We start from the raw sequence: 19,511 nt of genomic DNA on the forward strand, positions 1-19,511 counted from the left end.
AACATGACAAGTAAAAAGATATATATTCAAACACAACATGAAAAGAAACAATATAATCAACAATAATAAAACATCATTATATAAAACACAATATCAAATACAAAACAACAAATAATAAAAAAAAATGTTAGTAAACAAAGCAAAAAGCAGAAGCCAACATAAGCATCACCACCAACACATAACATAACATACGCAACATAAACATAACCACCACCACCGCCACCACCCCAACATACCTTTGATGGTGGCTGTTCTCTTGCAGTTGTAAAGGATGGCCAGCTCGCCGAAGACCTTGCCGGGGGACATGTAGCACAGCACCTTCCCTTCCTTGCTGACCTCCACGCGGCCCTCTGGCGGGAAACATGGAAAGCCACTGTTAGGAGGCGCTGTCCCTCCCTCCCTCCTCTGCCTCACGCTCCCTCGCTCCGCGGTCCCTGGCTATCCCTTTCTCCTATCCTTCCCTTCACTTTTACCTTACCAACAAGTCTGTCTGCTTTCCTTCCTCCCACGCTCATACCTTCTATCATTCCTCTCTCTTACCCCCTTATTTCCTAGGTATCCCTTCCTCCTTCCTTCCTTCCTACTAGGATTAAAATCCAATCTTTCAAAATTTGCCGACGACACAAAGGTGGGTGGGAAGGCCCTCACGACGGCAGACTGCGACATTATCCAGAGAGACCTGGACCCGATCACTCGGTGGTCGGAAAAATGGCAGATGTCCTTCAACACTGCATATCGGATCCAGAAACAGCAACCACATATACCACATGGGTGGCGAACCACTACATGTTGTGCAAGAGGAAAGAGACCTCGGGGTCACCATCAGCAGTGACTTGAAACAAACAAAACACTGCAAGTCCGCCTGTAAGAAAGCCAATACAATGCTTGGGTTCATATCGAGGAACTTCGAATACAAGACGCCGGGAGTTATGTTATCCTTGTATAATTCGCTGGTAAGGCCCCACCTGGAATACGCCGTGCAATTCTGGTCTCCTAATTACAGGAAAGACATTGAATTACTTGAGAGAGTACAGCGCCGCGCCACGAAGATGATACCATCACTGAGGACGAAACCCTATGAAGAACGACTCGAGCGACTCAACCTTTTCACGTTGGAAAAGAGACGACTGCGGGGAGACATGATACAAGTCTTTAAGTACCTGAACAAGCTCAGCAACGTTGATCACTCCAAACTCTTCACGCTACAAACTAACCTGAGAACAAGAAACAACGGAAAAACAATTCAAGCATGCAATGACATCGGCAGGAGTTACTTCTCGAATAGAGTTGTTCGCCACTGGAACAGCCTTCCTGCAGAAGTGGTTAGCGCAGAGACCATCAACTCCTTCAAGAAACGCATTGATCGCCACTTAGCTGCAACAGGAGTGAACTGAACGTTCCCAAGAGTAGGTACACAAGTGCTTTAATCCTTCCCTGCAAGCCACTTCTGTGGCAAACGGATTGATTAAATCACTGAACGCAGGCAGCCTAGTAATGAGCCAACAGGCTTTCTGCTGCCTGCTAGTCCATGTTTCCATGTTTCCTTTCCTTCCCTTCATGTTTCCTTCACTTTAATTTATCGGTCTTCCTTCCTCTCACCCGTCCTCTGTTTTTTATTCTTTCTCCTTCGTTCTCTATTTCGCTTTCTTTCAATACGTTCTGACACACACACAAACACACACACACACACAATACCCCATTAACCCAACCAAGCCCAACAGCAACCCTCCCCTCAACCCCCCCATTCCCCCTCCAACCCCCCCCCCCCCCCCCACCCTCTCAAATGACTTAACGACGAGATAAAGAGAGAAAGACATGATTCCCTGACAGCCCGCACACCTCAATGACTAGTGTATAAGGTGCTGTGTCGGTGTTCCCAGCAGTTATGGAGTCTCAGAATAGCAACGCTCGCACGTTTGTCTTCCCTGAGGTTGTTTCCGCTATCAATCTTGGTCTGCTTTCGAGGTGACGGTAATGGTGTGATCTGAGTGTGTTCCTTAATGTGTTATGTGCTTGGTGTTTTGTTTTTGTGGGTGATAGATAGACAGATAGATGGATAGGGATAGATACATACATACATACATACACACATACCTGGTGTTTTAAGTGACCGTAAAGCCAAACGTGTGTGTGTGTGTGTGTGTGTGTGTGTGTGTGTGTGTGTGTGTGTGTGTGTGTGTGTGTGTCGGTTGGAAGTCGTGAGGTTCACACCATTACATAAAAGGATTGGATTGTTATTGTTATTGTTGTGGTCAGGTGGTGGTGGTGGCGGTGTGTGTGTGTGTGTGTGTGTGTGTGTGTGTGTGTGTGTGTGTGTGTGTGTGTGTGTGTGTGTGTGTGTGTGTGTTTAGAATCGTTTGTCTTTCTTTCTTTTTCTCTCCAACCTTCTTCCCTTTTCTTTCCTTCCTTTTTTCCTCTTTTTTCTTGTTTTTTTCCTTTTTTCTCTCTGCCCTCCTTCGTTCGTTCCTTCCTTCCTTCCTTCCTTTTTTCCTTTCTTTCTTTCTTTCTTCCTTTCTTTCTTTCTTTCGTTCGTTCGTTCGTTCGTTCTTTCTTTCTTTCTTCCTTTCTTCCTTCCTTTTTTTCTTCCTCCCTTCCTTCCTCCTCCCCATCTCCCCCTCCCCCTTCGTCTCTCTCTCTCTCTCTCTCTCTCTCTCTCTCTCTCTCTCTCTCTCTCTTACAGCCTTTTCCGTTACGTAGCAGTTTTAAGTTTTTTTTTTTTTTTTTTTTTTTACCAAGAGATGATGATAAGGGAGAGAGGGAGAGAGGGAGGGAGGGAGAGGAAGGAAGGACACAGGGCCAGCGGGGTACCTCAAGGAACGAGCTTAGGAATCCATCGTGGCCTTCACCCTCACACGAACCGGGTCCTACGCGTCCTTCATCGGCTAATAAGTCATGACCCGCGCCGCCAGGATCCCTCTCTCTCTCGTAGGACTCTGGAGCCTTCTAAACAAACACATACATACATACATACAGTCTCACACTCCTTTTTTTGTTTTCTTCATAATGTATTCCTAAAAACATACACGCGGACACTTAATGTTTTCTTTATGGTGTTTTCGTACACACACACACACACACACACACACACACACACACACATAAACAACATTTTTTTTTTTTATGTTTTCGTCATGCTATCCAACGTCCTTATTTAGCTTATATAACTGTTAAATGCTACTGCAGATTACGACACCACATTGCACCCCACCCTCCACCCCCACCCCCCATCACCCCTACCTTCCCAGAGACAAGTCAGACCCCCGTTGTCCATCCTCCCTTCCTTTTGTACTTGTTATCGTTAGTGAAGGAATTTGCTGATTTTTGTGTAGGAATGTAAGTAAAGTTTGGAGTATACGCTATAGCTGCGCGTGGCCTCGGTGCTCATCTCCTTTGCATTAGCCCTCGAGGCTCCCTTCAAAGCAAACAAAATTGATGAAGACCTTCGTAGATACAGTGAGGAATGTTGTTATTTTTTAAGGTAGACCCAAGATAAGAGCCTCCCACCATCCTTCCCTTCCTTGTTTCATACTCTTATTATAGTTACTCTTACGAATATTGGTTTTCATGTTTTTTTTTTAACCCGGTAGCAGCGACGGGCCAAATTTGTGGCTTTACCGTGTAGCAGCGACGGGCTAAGTTTGTGCCATGATAGAAACCCCCCAAAATAGATGATGCATAAGCTGATCACAAATGCTTTGATATGTTTTATGAAATGGTTTGTGTGAGTGATGATTTTTACTCATTTTTCTCGCTTAGAGGGACCATTAAGAAACATGACCCCCGCTGCAACCAAGAAATCAAACGCTCCCATACATCCTTTCTTTCTCCGTTATATGATCTTATGCTATTATGTTTATTAATGATCATGAACGCCCCTTTTTATCGCAACACACGCATTGACTAACTTGGCTCTTTTTATTACCAAGGCGTTACGAAATAGAGTCCAGGTGACTTTAGGGGACCATAAACATTATCTGCTAAGTGATTTATTAGTGTTTCTCTTCTTGTAAGCAACGACGCCCTACTCGATTCCATGACTTTTATTGGGTATGGTTCGTGTGTGTTGGCGTTTCGTTGATGATGATGATGATGATGATGATGATGATAGTAGTAGTGGTAGTGGTAGTAGTAGTAGAAGTAGTAGTAGTAGATTTAATGATAATAACAACAGTAATGACAATACTAATATCAAATAAAAATAATAACAAAAAAAGAAAAAAAACTAATCCGCCTACATTCGTCATTAACAAGAAAACAACAACAACAATGACGATAAAAAGAACGGCAACAACAACAACAGCCTTGAAAACTCGTCCTTCCCCAACTCCTCATCCGCCCCCGCGTTCTCTCTCTCTCTCTCTCTCTCTCTCTCTCTCTCTCTCTCTCTCTCTCTCTCTCTCTCTCTCATTTAAAAGGCACTGGATATACACTCTTAAATTGATCTAGAAACGGATCATTACTTACTATCGCGTCAAAATATCCTCTCTCTCTCTCTCTCTCTCTCTCTCTCTCTCTCTCTCTGAACTTACAAATACTTAAATTCTTGGTCTGATTTCAATTCCATTATTATCATTATTGTTATTTTTTCTTTAATTTTGAATGCACAGAAATAGAGCAAGAAAGTATGTTTAGCCCCTTGACCTTGCTCGCATTCTCTCTCTCTCTCTCTCTCTCTCTCTCTCTCTCTCTCTCTCTCAGATGCACACCCATTTTGCAACACCACAAGAGGCGATAGCTCACTTTAAATATAGGTTACCGTCGCTCTTGTGAAATATGTGTATCCAGAAGCGAGAGAGAGAGAGAGAGAGAGAAACGTGGAGATGGAGACTTTGATGCGATATAAGTAATGATCCATTACCAAAGAGATTTTGATGCGACAGTATGTAGTGATCAGTCTCCAAATTAGTTAAAAAGTAGAGCAGAAATATTTAATGAGAGAGAGAGAGAGAGAGAGAGAGAGAGAGAGTATACCCACACCCACATACTTAAGTGAACTGGAGCACCGCAACAACTGATCCTTTCAACATAACGAGTCTTGTCTCCTCGGCAACAACATAAGTCATTGCTACACCCCTACCCCCCCTTCTCTCTCTCTCTCTCTCTCTCTCTCTCTCTCTCTCTCTCTCTCTCTCTCTCTCTCTCTCACAATCCTTTAAAAATTCTGGTTTTGGACATTTTAATAATTTAGCGAAGGATCATTACTTATAGTCGCATTAAAATCTCCTTCATCTTTACACTTTTTACTCTCTCTCTAATTTGGCGACGGATCATTACTTATCATCGCATTAAAATCTCCTTCATCTTTACACGTTTTACACTCTCTCTCTCTCTCTCTCTCTCTCTCTCTCTCTCTCTCTCTCTCTCTCTCTCTCTCTCTCTCTCTCTCTCTCTCTCATCATATCTGGACGTCCCTGTACCCACACTAAGTCCTGACCCTTTTAACCCCGCACTGATGGAGACCTTTGCTTCAGTCCCTCCCGCCCTCCTGTGTTCTGCTCCCCTTCCTTCCATCCTGACCGTATTTGGAGGTGTGTGTTCCGTCCTGTTCCAGCCACGTGTCCCTGTAGCCACCTCTATATCACGTTCTATGGCCACGCCCTACCTACCTACCTACCTACCTACCTACCTAGTAACCTATCGACTTACCTCCTACCTACCTTGCCTACTTACCTATGTACCTAATTATCTACCTATCTATATCTATCTATCTATCTACTAAATTTCGTACCTACAACCCTACCTACTTACGAACTTACCTATACTGCATCCAAGCCTTTCTTAATGTCTTGAGCTCTTCGATGGGTAATATCTGTTTTGTCCTGCATCGCTTTTTGCATATAAATAAAATGTTTCCGATTATAATGTATAATTTACTCTACACATATGCTCTTGGATGGGCATGAACTTATTATTTTCCGACACTTTACTTATTGAAAATATTAATGCTTTGATATATATATTCCTCTCTTATTCTGTCTATTTATATTTTTTTTTACTGTGCCGAAAGCAGCTCCAGGGCAAAAAGAAAAAAGTCGAACAACAAAATAGCTCGTTAAGCGCCACTATTCTGTTTATTCATTCTCTCTATTTAACTTATGAATTTAGTGGTTAATGCTTCAGAGGCACAATGATAACTTTCAAGAGTGATTCTACGGTGGTGCTTTCAAAGAGAGCTTCAACATACCTACCTATACCTACCATACCTACCCATATCCACTTCTATATCCATCCTTTTCTCCCTATCGACCTATCTACATAACGACCTACATGTATACCTAACATCCTTTTGACATATATATTCTACGGTGGTGCTTTCAAGAGAGCTTCAACATACCGACCTATATCCACTTCTATATCCACTTCTATATCCATCCTTTTCTCCCTACCTACCTACCTACATAACGACCTTCATACCAAATTATCAACATGTCTACCTAACTTCCTACCTACCTTCCTTTTGACATATATATTCACCAATTAATCGGTCAATCTAATCATTCTGTTTACCTATTTATTTAACTAATGAATTTACCTCTCATTGCTCCAAATATTCCAACACAAAGTGGTTGGTTGGGCAAAATATAAAAGGTTGGGCAGCCCTCCATACCTTATAACCTGCCCTTAATCCCTCCGCCCGCCCCTCCCTGCAACACACCCGCCCCAGGCCCCTGAATACCTTGTCCCTGCCCTGCCTCGCTCCGCCACTCCTCGGCCCGCGTCACTCCCATTAGGTTGATCTACGGGTTGGCTGGCATCACCTTGGCTGGGCTTCGGACGGTCTGTTTGGTAAGGTTTGGTGAAGCTTGGTTCGGTTTGGGTTGGTGTGTGTGTGTGACTGTCTCTGTTTCCTTCCTTCTTTCCTTTGTTACTTTCTTCTTTTCATCTATTCTATCTTTCTTTCTTTTTTTTTTCTTCTTCCTTCCTTTCATCCTTCTTTTATCCGTTCCTATTTCTCTCTCTTCCTTACTTCCTTCTATCCTTTCCTCCTTCATACGTTTATCCCTTCCTTCCTTCTTTCCTTTGTTACTTTCTTCTTTTCATCTATTCTATCTTTCTTTCTTTTTTTCTTCTTCCTTTCATCCTTCTTTTATCCGTTCCTATTTCTCTCTCTTCCTTCCTTCCTTCCTTCTTTCCTTTCTTCCTCCATACGTTTATCCCTTCCTTCCTTCTTTCCTTTGTTACTTTCTTCTTTTCATCTATTCTATCTTTCTTTCTTTCGTTTTTTCTTCTTTCTTCCTTTCATCCTTCTTTTATCCGTTCCTATTTCTCTCTCTTCCTTCCTTCCTTCTTTCTTTTCTTCCTCCATACGTTTATTCCTTCCTTCCTTGGGATAGGTTAGAAGAATGAGAAGGGGAGGAAAGAATCTGTTCACATTTACATATCTACCAACATACCTACCTACACATTCTTCCCTTTACACTTATCTACCTACCTACTTACTTACAATGATGACCTACCTACCAAGCTACAATCCAACATGCCTCCCTTTTTCCTTGTCTACCTACCGACCTTCCATCCTACCTTCATCCTTCCTTCTTACCTCTCCACCTAACAGTAACAGAGATGAGTGACCGCAAGAACGGCTACATAACGCATCGCAAGAAAGCGGAGAGTTGGCGTAACGTAACGTGTGTCATTTCACGTTCTGTGGCGGCAGGATAAACAAAAAGAAACCGCCGACCAAACACGTGAAAGGTTAACGAGCAAGGTGACGGAGGGAGGCGGCAAGTGGACCTCAGGTAGATGGACCGATCGTAAAATTGTGGAAACGTGAGAATATCTTAACCTCTCTGGGTCTACGCCTCTGTTTCTATGTGTCTGTTTGTGCGTCTGTCTGTTTGTCTTTGTCTCTGTATTCTTTATTTCCTTCTTTATGGTTCTGTTTTCTTTTCTTTCTTTCTTCCTCCTTTCTTCCTCATGTCTGTCTGTGTCTACTTTATTTCTTTCTTGGTTTGGTCTTCCATCATTCCTTTGTTCCTTCCTTCCTTCCTTCTTCATCTCTTTCCACCCTCCCCTTTATTTTCCTTCCTTCCTTCCTTCATTTCTTTCTTTCCTCTACCTAACTTCCTTTCTTCTCCCCCCCCCCCTCACACACACCTCTCTTAAGTTCACTGCACTAAAAAAACAGCAACAGACCCAAACAAAGAGCAACAACAACAACAACAAAAATATTCACGTTTCCCGCCAATAAATTTTCAAGAATCAACGCAGAAACAAAAAACAAACAAAAAAAAAAAAATGCTAAACTGAGGACTAAATGAGCCGTTATTTTTTTTGTAGTTCCTTTACGACTAGACACGTGAGAGGTAATTAGGGGGGAGGAGGAGGAGGAGGAGGAGGAGGAGGAGGGACTAAAGGGTACAGTGGAATGCTGAGAAAAGGAAGAAAGGACAATAAGAGGAAGGAAGAAGAGAACGAAAAGAAAGAGGAAGAGGAAGGCGAGAACGAGAGAAAGAGGAGTAGGAAGAGGAGAAAAATGGAATAAAGAGTAGGTTGAAATGCTAAAAGAAAAAGAGAAGGGAATATAAGAGGAAGGAAGAGGAGGAAGAGGAGAAGAAGGAGGAGAAAGATGGAATGGAGGGGAAGTTGAGAAGTTGCTGGGGAGGAGAGGAATGGAGGGGGAGGAAAAAAACGACCTTGAGGGGAGGGGAGGTAACATTGAAACGTCTCTCTCTCTCTCTCTCTCTCTCTCTCTCTCTCTCTCTCTCTCTCTCTCTCTCTCTCTCTCTCTCTCTCTCTCTCTCTCTCTCTCTCTCTCATACCTATATATTCATGTGTCATATCGTTTTTTTTTCATTATTATCATCATTACTACTACTACTACTACTACTACTACTACTTCTATGTCTGATGGCAACGGAGAAGACAGTGAGCAGCAGCGACCTTGAAGAGAAAACTAGTTAGGAGGAGGAGGAGGAGGAGGAGGAGGGGGAGGGGTGGTGGGGAGGGGTGGTAGGGAGGTGGTATGAAGGAGAGGTTGTTGGTAGGTTGCATGGGTTGGTAGGTTGTATGGGTTGGTAGGTTGCATGGGTTGGTAGGTTGCATGGGTTGGTAGGTTGCATGGGTTGGTAGGTTGCATGGGTTGGTAGGTTGCATGGGTTGGTAGGCAGCTAAAAATCGAAATAAAAAATAATGATCACTCTCCCCTCTCTCTCCCCCCCCCCCAAAAAAAAGGAATAAAACGAGAAAAAGAAAAAAGAAAAGAAAATGAAGCTAAGAAGATTCCGATAAAGAAAAGGAGTAAAACGAGAGAAAGAAAAGAAAGAAAATGAAGCTAAGAAGATTCCGATAAAAAAAGGAATAAAACGAGAGAAAGAAAAGAAAGAAAATGAAGCTAAGAAGATTTCGATAAAGAAAAGGAGTAAAACGAAAGAAAGAAAAGAAAGAAAATGAAGCTAAGAAGATTTCGATAAAGAAAAGGAGTAAAACGAGAGAAAGAAAAGAAAGAAAATGAAGCTAAGAAGATTCCGATAAAAAAAGGAATAAAACGAGAAAGAAAAGAAAGAAAGAAAATGAAGCTAAGAAGATTCCGATAAAAAAAGGAATAAAACGAAAGAAAAAAAGAAAAAAGAAAAGAAAATGAAGCTAAGAAGATTCTGATAAAAAAACGAAAACAAATAATACATAAAACAAAAGAATAAAGGAAAGTAAACGAGTCCCAATGAATAAAAAAATAATCTTGGCACACTTAACAAAAAAAAAATAAATAAAATAAAATAAAATAAATAAATAAAATAAACAGGAAAAAAATACAACCATATCTAACATTAAAAAATACCACGTTACTTTATAAAATTCTGAGAAGCAGTAAAGGAAAAAATAAAAGAAAAATGTAAAGATAAAACAATAATAATAATAATAATAATAATAATAATAATAATAATAATAATAATATCTACATACAGTCATCAGCTTCTTTTGAACGTATCTTAAAATCTTTGTCAGTTCAGTTCATCCTCTCCCCTCTTCACATTCTCTCCCTCCTCCCCACTTTTCTGCCTACTCCCTTCTTGTAGCTCTTCCTCCCCTTTCCCCTACTATCTTCCCCCTTCTTGTCTCTCTTCTCCCCATCTCTCTACCTACTCCCCTCTTCTAGTTCTTTCTCCCTCCTCCTCCTCCTCTTCGCCCCCTTTTCCCCTCTCCTAAAATCACAAGTCAACGCAGCTCTCTTCCTCTCCCCTCTTCCCCTCCTCTTCTCTCCCCTTCCCTACCCCCTTTCCCCTCCAACCAATGCCCCAAAAATGAATAAAAAGATAAATAAAAAGCAAAATTCAAATACATAGTTATCAGGTTCCTCTCAATCTATATATAATCTTTGTTCATTCAGCTCCTCCTCTCCCTTCCCCTCCTTATCCCCCTTCTCTCCCTCCTTCTTCCACCGCGGCAAAAGTCAATTCAGAATATTAAGATTTCAACATAGTCATCAGCTCCTATTCAATACATCCAAAGTCACTTCCCCTCCGTTGACATCCCACCACCTTCGTCTCTCTCTCTCTCTCTCTCTCTCTCTCTCTCTCTCTCTCTCTCTCTCTCTCCAGCCTTTCCCCTCCAGCCAAATTCAAGAATGGAGCAAAAAGATAAAAAGACATAAACAATAAATAATCAAATAATCAACACACATAGGCATTACCTCCCAATCCGTGCATGCAAGTCAATTTAGTTTCCCTCTGTTTCCTCCCCCTTCCCCCTCTCCCCTTCCTTCTCCCTTTCCCCCCGGCCCCAGAGTAAAGGAGTAAAATGATAAAAAAATAAATATAATCAACATATCTAGTTATCAGCTCCTATTCAATGCAAGCACGTTAATATTCAGTTCTCTCTCTCTTTCTCCTTCCGTCCCCTCTTCCTCCTCCCTTCCTCCTTCTGTCCTCTCTCCCCCCTCCTTCCCAGAATCAAGAATATAAAAAGATAAACAGTATATAATCAACACAATAACCATCAGCTTCTCAATACATGCAAGTTGTCAATTCAGAGTCCCTACCTTTTCTCTTATCCCCTCTCCCTGATCCCTTCCTCTCCCACCCCTCCTCCCCCTTTCCCTCAAGCCAATACCACGAGTAAAAAAAGATAAACAGTAAATAATCAACATAATAGTCATTAGCTCCTATTTAATGCATGCAAGAAGGCAATATTCAGTTTCCTCTTCTCTTCCTCTCCTCTCCCCTTCCCTTCTCCTGCTGCTCGACCCCCCCCACCCCACCCCCGCAGCCAAGGTCGAGCGCCATGATAACACACAAACACACAAACCCCCTTTTCTTCCTTGCCTGCGAGAGAAAGTTGCTTGTTTGTGTTTGTTTTTGATGTTGTTTGTTGTTTTTCTTCCTGTTGTTGTTTTCTATCCTGCTTGTCTGTCCGTTCACTTTGAAGGCGATGCGCGTTTGTTTGTTTGTTTGTTTTGTTTGTGTGTATTGAGTGTGTGAAGGAATGATGTTGGGAAAGGCCTGACCTGTTTGTTCTGCCATAGAGTAATAATAATAATAATAATAATAATAATAATAATAATAATAATAATAATGATGACTGATGATGATGCAAATGATGATGACGATAATGGTGATGGCAACTATGAAAGAAGGCAATGACGATGATGTTGATGATGATGATGAAAAAAAAAAAAAAAAAAAAGTATTGGAATCGTAGCAACAACAGTACCCCCCCCCCCCCCCACCAACAACAGTAGTAGTAGTAGTAGTAGTAGTAGTAGTAGTAGTAGTAGTACAGAAGCAAACAACAACCTTTACAATTACAACCACAATCACCACCACCAGCACCGCCACACCTAACACCTCCTAATTACACCACCACTTCAGGTATGTACAGGTGTTGACAGCTAGACCTCTCTCTCTCTCTCTCTCTCTCTCTCTCTCTCTCTCTCTCTCTCTCTCTCTCTCTCTCTCTCTCTCTCTCTCTAGCACCTTGACATAAGAACTTGGCGAGGGTGGAGAGGAGAAAAGAATGCACGTGTCTTAAGTGTAGAAAGTGGATGACCTGATGCCCTCCCCACGCCTTATCCACGCCCTCTCTATACTCCTCGCCACGCCTTCCCCACACCCAAATCCTGCACGCCCTCAGTCCCTCGAAGTGTTTATGAGACAGTTTCAAATAAGAGTATGGGACGCGGTGTTGATATTTAGCTTCAATATATATGTTTTAAGTTGTCATTATTCTACTTAGTGTCTTGCCATATTCAGCTACCTATGCCATATTTACCTGTCATTTCTACCTGTGACATCATTAACTAAGGTTCCTCATATATTTGCCCTTCACCCAAGACTAAGCTTCCCTTCAACATCTAACCCATTTGCATACGGCGTTCTCCCTTCTGATACTTCCCTCCTAGATATTTCTCTCTTAAGATATTTGCCCTCTTAGATATTAGCCCCTCAAGACATGTCCCTCCCTCCCTCTCTCTCCTTTTATATACAGTATCCCTTTAGATATGTCTCCTCCTCTCGCTTTTATTTATTTAACTGATGGTTTTGACAAAGAGAAGGGTCACTGCGTCGTATTATTAAACATTTCGGCTCCGAAGCACACATATTTGCCAGGGCTTTCCTAGGAGTTGTGGGGCTTTCCAGGGGTAGTTTTATGACCCTGGTGGTAGTCTGACCCCTCTTCTGTACCGTGAACCTTGAAAAACCGCTCATGAGAACCCGATTAACCTTCTTTTCGACCTAAGGAAAGCGTTGATGTGAGATGAGAGCGTTTAAGAATACCGACAATAGTTCATTCATGGATATTACTCCCTCAAGATATTTTGTCCTGGATTTTGCGAACTGAAGACAATTTCCTTCTTCTCTTTTTTATATACATCACTCCCTTCAAAACTGTCCCTCCACCCCTCTCGTCTTTTTATTTATTCATCTTATACGACGGTTTTGGCAAGGGGAGGGCCATTACTGCAGCTTCATTCTTACCGAGGCACATAAAACACACCTTGACATCAGTTCCAAGGTCTTATAGTCACATTTTTTTTCTCTCTTGCGTTCCTTTCCCTTACTAAACAAAGATTTTACGAGGGTAGTCGGTCACCCTTTAACCTGCTCCTCCTCCTCCTCCTCCTCCTCCTCTGTCTACTTATTCTATTTATTTTACTTTACTTCAGTTTTTCGCATTCGTCTTGTTCCTTCTCATTTTTTTTTCAAATTTTTATTCTTTCTTTTTCATCATTCTCCTTCTCTTTTCTTTTCCTCTTTCTATTTGTCATTTTTCTTTATGTCTTTCCTTCTCCTTCTTACTTTTTCGTTCTTTGTTTTGCATCTGTTTTACTATTTCCTTCTGTTCCTCTTTGTCCTTCTTCCTTTCTTACCTTCATTCTTTTTCTTTTCAATCCTCCTGTATCAAAATCTTCTCCCCTTTTCTCTTTTCTCTGCCATCTTCTTTATCCTCCACCTACTCCACCTAACCTTTATCTGCTTCTCCTCCTCCACCTCCTCCTCCACCTGCTTGCCCGCCTGCCACACACTCTCTCTCCTTCACCTCCTCCCACGCACCCTTCACCACCAGCACCACCTCCATCCACTCCACCGTGAACATGATGCAAAAGAAGAAAAAAAAAAAAAGCGATGCAGAAGAGAGAGGAGGACTGGAAAGACACTTGCTGGTGAAAGTGAGAAATCACTATGTAGGTGGTGGGAAAAATCCGATTTTCTTTGTATATATTTTTATGATGCTTGAGACAAAATAATATAAGGTTAATAGGGACAGTTGGGAAAAGTATGTGATGAGATGAAATGACGAGATAAAGAGATAAAGATAAACAGACAGAGACGGCATGTAAAATCGCGTGATATGGAGATCGTATAAGGAGTTTGTACCACGCAAGACCGTAAGGGAGTAAGATCACATAAGGGGAGATCGTTTAAGAAAGTGATCCTATAAAGACGAGTTTGCATTGAGGTGAGATCGTAAGCGGGCGAGCCAAGACAGAGAGAGACGAAAAACCTCAAACACACATATTAGAATGAAGCAATTTTTCTTGAGGGCGAATTCACCTGCACCTCAGGGCCCCACCACCTGCCCTGCTGCTCCCAAAGGTCAGGACACTTGCCCCCGCTCCTCCCCTACACCCCCCAGCGCCATGGCAGGTCAGGAAAGGTCACGGGTCACAGAAGATCGGCTCAGGCTAACGACAGCTCAAGGCAGGTCGACGCAATGCAAAACTGGCCAAGGCAAGACAAGGTAAGGGACGGAGAGGTAAGGTAATATATTTGTGTTGAAAACTTAATCTTGTGAAGGGAGGGAAGAGGTTGAGTGAGGGTGATGCAAGGGATAAGAGAGGGGTGAAGATAGATAGATAGATAGATAGATAACGACAGGTAGAGATTGTTTATGAATGGAGATCTAAAAGTAGTGCAAGGATATAGGAGGGATAGAGACATACATATATAGATAGACAGAGAGATAGATAGACAGAGAAGGGATGATAATGATGAGGAAAAAAAGAGGTAAAAAGAGAGAAAGAAAGAAAGATGGAAAATAAGGAAAAATAAGATGAGAGCGAAACGAAAACAAAGAAATATTAAAAAAAGAAAAGAAGGGAAAAAAGATGAATAAGAAAAATAATTGAGATAGAATGATAGATAGATAGATAGACAGAAAGTTGAATAAAGAGCTTGTGTATAAATGGATATGACAAAGACCAACAGAGAGAAAGAGATACAGACACATAGAGATACATACAGACACACAGACAGACACATACAAGGACAAAAGATAGTGAAAGTTGGATATGAACAGAAATCCAATAACAGACAAACACAGACAAAAGAAAAAGAAACAAACAGACAAAGAAAGACAGACAGACAGATACAAAGACACACAATACAACAAAGAGATAGACAGACACAGACACCGAATAAAAAAAAATAATATAAGACACAAACAAAGAAATAAAAAGACAGACAGACAAACATAAAAGGAGAGATAAAGAAAACAAAGACAGACAAAGAGAAAGAGAAAGAGAAGAATAAGTAGTTTTGGTGTCGAGGCGAACGTGAAGAGATAAAAACACACACACACACACACACACACACACACACACACACACACACACACACACACACACACACACACACACACACACACACAATGACATGAAAGACTGATTTTGGTGGACGAGGAATTCTCTCTCTCTCTCTCTCTCTCTCTCTCTCTCTCTCTCTCTCTCTCTCTCTCTCTCTCTCTCTCTCTGTCTCTCTCTCTCTCTCTCTCTCTCTCTCTCTCTCTCTCTCTCTCTCTCTCTCTCTCTCTCTCTCTCTCTCTCTCTCTCTCTCTCTCTCTCTCTCTCTCTCTCTCTCTCTCTCTCTCTCTCTCTCTCTCTCTCTCTCTCTCTCTCTCTCTCTCTCTCTCTCTCTCTCTCTCTCTCTTTCTTCGTATCGTTCCTTCCTTCTCTCTCTCTCTCTCTCTCTCTCTCTCTCTCTCTCTCTCTCTCTCTCTCTCTCTCTCTCTCTCTCTCTCTCTCTCTCTCTCTCTCTCTCTCTCAATTTTCAGTGCGTGTCATAATTTTTCGGTCATTCTCGGATTCCTTTTGTTAATTATTTTCTACCTGGCGAAGCGTGGTCGTGGGATTCACCTTTGTTTCTCTCTCTTTGTGTGAAGCAGCTGACGGACGCCTTCTCCTTTACTGTTACTGTTACTGCTGTTCTTATTATTCTCTTATTCTTATTAGTATTAGTATTAGTATATAAGGTATATTTTATTTTTTTCTTGACGGGTATATTTTTGTAATCTGAATATTAAAAAAAAGGAATAATAAAGCTGATAAGAACTGTAATAATAGCCACCACCACCACCACGAATAATAATAATAATGATAATAATAATAATAATAATAATAATAATAATAGTAATAATAGTAATAATAATAATAATAATAATAATAATAATAATAATAGTAATAATAATAGTAATAATAATAATAATAATAATAATAATAATAATAATAATAATAATAATAATAATGATAAAAATAGTGAGCTAGACTTTCACACACGCACGAAAATGAAAAAAAAAAGCAAAACTGACGTAAAAGTTAATGCAAACACAATAATGAAAAAGAATTCGAAAGAGAAAACGACAATTTAAAAAATCCTTGAACAATATAAATGCGAACTGGAAGAAATAATAATAATAATAAAGAGAAATAATAAATACGAAAAATGAACGAAAACAAACAACCTTCCTAAGTAATATAGAAAAAAAATATTAAAGGAAATAGAAAAAAAATAATGAACAGAAAAAAACTTATTAAAGAATATACGAGCTTAAAAAAATAGTGATAATATAAATTCTGAAATAATATAAAACCACATCAAATTTTAAAGGATATGTAAAAAAAAAATAGACAAAGCTTCGTAAAATAATATTCATCGGAACCCACAAAAATAATATTAAAATAATGACATAATAAAAATACGTGGGATTTTACTGCAGTTTATCATTTACTACTTTAAAAACTACTACTTTACTACTACATAACTACTACTACTACTACTACTACTACTACTACTACTACATTAAATAACAACAATAAATTCTGGCAAAAGAAAGCACACATCTATATACTCAACTCTAATCACCTTCACCTTTAATATAGAGTCTTTAGATATACCAACACCCATATACCTTCAATGCCATCCCCTTCCCTCTCTCCTGCCACCCTCCACCCGACACCACCACCACCACCACCGCCACTTCAGAATCACCTTGTCGAATTACATTATCTGGGTCACAGCAGAAGGAGGAGGAGGAGGAGGAAAGGCCGGAGGAGAGAGAAGAGAGACAGGGAGGGGGAGGGATGGTGGAAGCTAGGGAGGTGGAGAGATATGGTAAGGAGGAGGAGAAGGAGGAAGAGGAGGAGGAGAATGAAGGTAAGAAGAGGAGAGAAAGAGAGGAGGGGGAGAAAGGAAGAAAGGAGGGGCAGAAAAGAGGGCAAGAAAATTGATGAGGGAAGAAGAGGAAGAAATAAACGAAAAGAAGAGAAGAGAAGAGGAGAGAGAGAGAGAGAGAGAGAGAGAGAGAGAGAGAGAGAGAGGTCATCTGAGGCTCTGTTACCCAACGCTCCGGAGGTCACGAGGTTTACTGAGGTGAGGTCAAGTCCTTCTTAACCCCTCAACACCAATACCACCACCATCATCGCCATCACCACCACCAGAGAATCACAACACAACACCACATCGAATTAAACCCGAACTCTCTCATCTCCCGATCATCCCCACCACCACTATCACCATCATCATCACCACTATCACTACCATCATCACCAAAGAAAAAATACACCAAGAACAGCGATAGAAGAAAAAAAAATAATACTGTTGGCTTGAAATTAATCGGTCATGTATAATTATTATCTATTTTTAAGCTACTCATAAAAAACAAATGGACAGAGAGAGAGAGAGAGAGAGAGAGAGAGAGAGAAAGGAGATAAAAGTGAAAGGGATGGAAAGGAAAAAAAATGAAAATAGTTAAAATAGAGGAAATAATAGATAGATAGATAGATAGATACAGACAAATAGCCAGAGAGAGAGAGAGAGAGAGAGAGAGAGAGAGAGAGAGGGGTAAGAGTGTCTCCAAACCTCACCTGTAAGTTCCTAGAGTCACCTGGTTCTCTTAATTAATGAATGACGAGGTAAATAAAAGTATCCGACTGACTGACTGACAATGAGGACTAAAACACAACTTGCAACATTCGAACAATAATACTCTCTCTCTCTCTCTCTCTCTCTCTCTCTCTCTCTCTCTCTCTCTCTCTCTCTCTCTCTCTCTCTCTCTCTCTCTCTCTCACGAAGACCAGAGGAAATAATAATGTACTTGTATATATATTAGAACAAGTGATGATGCAAGTGCTGAGTTTTGCTGTATAATAAAAAAAAGTATAACATAATAAGTAGTAGGTAGTGAGTCAGTATAAGTAGTAATAAGTATAATAAGTATGACAATATATTAGAACAACACGAATGCGAGATATATAAGGGTGTCTATTTTTACAATAAAGAAAACAGATGAAAAAAAAAAGATAACAGCAAACGAAATGTCCAAAATTGCTGCTCGTACGAGGAAAAAAAAGAACTAATTGTATTGGAATTCTGCATCTCTGTCTGTCTGTCTGTCTGTGTGTCTGTCTGTCTGTGTGTCTGTATGTCTGTCTGTCTGTATGTCTGTGTGTTTGTTGTCTGTGTGTCTGTCTTTGTGTCTGTGTGTTTGTATGTCTGTGTGTCTGTCTGTCTGTCTGTCTGTCTGTGTGTGTGTCTGTCTGTCTGTGTCTGCACTTCACACAACACCGAGCAACAGACAAAAGAACCTCATAATAAAGAATAAAGAACGTCAAAATGTGTCAGTGGCTATTTCTATCAATGTCTCTCTGCTGGGAGTTATAACAATGACGGCCCTTGCTCACAAACGCCTTAGTGGAAGAAGTCTTTTTCAACGCCCGGGAACATGTACCTGACTTGAAACAATACTACGGACCGAATGATCGTGACATGACGGGACTCGAGACAAAAGATTCGAACATAAACAAAAACGCCTTAAAAGTCTTTTGCAACAAGCGCTTGGTATCACGTTCCTAGCTTAGCCCGTCCGCTGCGATTGGCATGGATTTGGCCTTCACTGGTAGCCTGGTAACATACTCCCAGGTCTTTCTCTGCCTCTGTGGTTGATAGTGGAGTGTTTCCTATGTGGTATTGGTATGCTGCAGGATATCCCTCCCAAGGTGCATGACTTTACATTTTTCTTCATTGAATTGTAGCAGACACTTTTTGTTCCACTCCTGTAGCTTGGTGAGGTCTTCTTGCAGGAAATCCGCAAAACTAGACCGAGTGATCGTGACACATGACGAGAAACGAGACAAGGGATTCGTAATATTAACAAAAATGCTTTAGAACTCTTTTTCATTGCCTCGAAACACGTTGTTAACTGAAATGGGAAATAAGGCAAGTATGGTGTGAGTGATCGTAACATATGGAGAGATAAGATAAGGGGTTCAAATTCAATCGAAATCCTCCTTCGAACTATTTTGTAATACCTCAGATCACGTTACTAACTAAAACAGAAAATAGCAAGTATGGTCTGAGTGATCGCAACATCAGACAAGACAAAACTAAAGGGATGCTAATATTAATAAGAGATTCCACGCATGCGCAGTCAGACTCTTCGCTCTCATAAGCATAAACATCACTACGGTCTCAGAGATCGTAACGGTAAGTAAGGGACAAGGCAGAAGGGATTCGAATACTTATGAGAACTTCCACGCATGCGCAGCCAGACTTTCTTCGCTCTTTGATCTAATAATAAAAAAAACCCTGAATGGCAAATTGTAGGAATCATGCAAAATAGAAACAAACGTCTACCCTCCCGACACCAAGAGGTAATTATACTTCTGTTAAACGAGTGTAAATAAAAAAAATCAAGCAAAACAAAAAGGAAAGCGAGATTTTGAAATGCTGAGTAAGAGCTGAAATGAAACACTTGGGAAAATAAGGCAATTTCATGACGCAAAAAAAAAAAAAAAAAAA

At 40.8% G+C, this 19,511-nt stretch overlaps 1 protein-coding gene across 2 annotated transcripts in view; it reads right to left on the bottom strand.

Moving 5' to 3' along the window:
* LOC126980970 (cGMP-dependent protein kinase, isozyme 2 forms cD5/T2-like) overlaps positions 1-390 on the bottom strand; it is a 45,686-nt gene extending 45,296 nt beyond the window's left edge. For both annotated transcript variants that reach the window (XM_050831470.1, XM_050831469.1), the window contains exon 1: positions 237-390. In XM_050831470.1, coding sequence (XP_050687427.1) covers positions 237-306 — 70 coding nt within the window. In that variant the 5' untranslated portion in view covers positions 307-390. The remainder of the gene's footprint in view (positions 1-236) is intronic.
* Positions 391-19,511: the final 19,121 nt, after the last annotated feature.

This window comes from Eriocheir sinensis, chromosome 46, assembly GCF_024679095.1.
Source record: "Eriocheir sinensis breed Jianghai 21 chromosome 46, ASM2467909v1, whole genome shotgun sequence".
In the NCBI taxonomy this organism is placed as follows: domain Eukaryota; kingdom Metazoa; phylum Arthropoda; class Malacostraca; order Decapoda; family Varunidae; genus Eriocheir; species Eriocheir sinensis.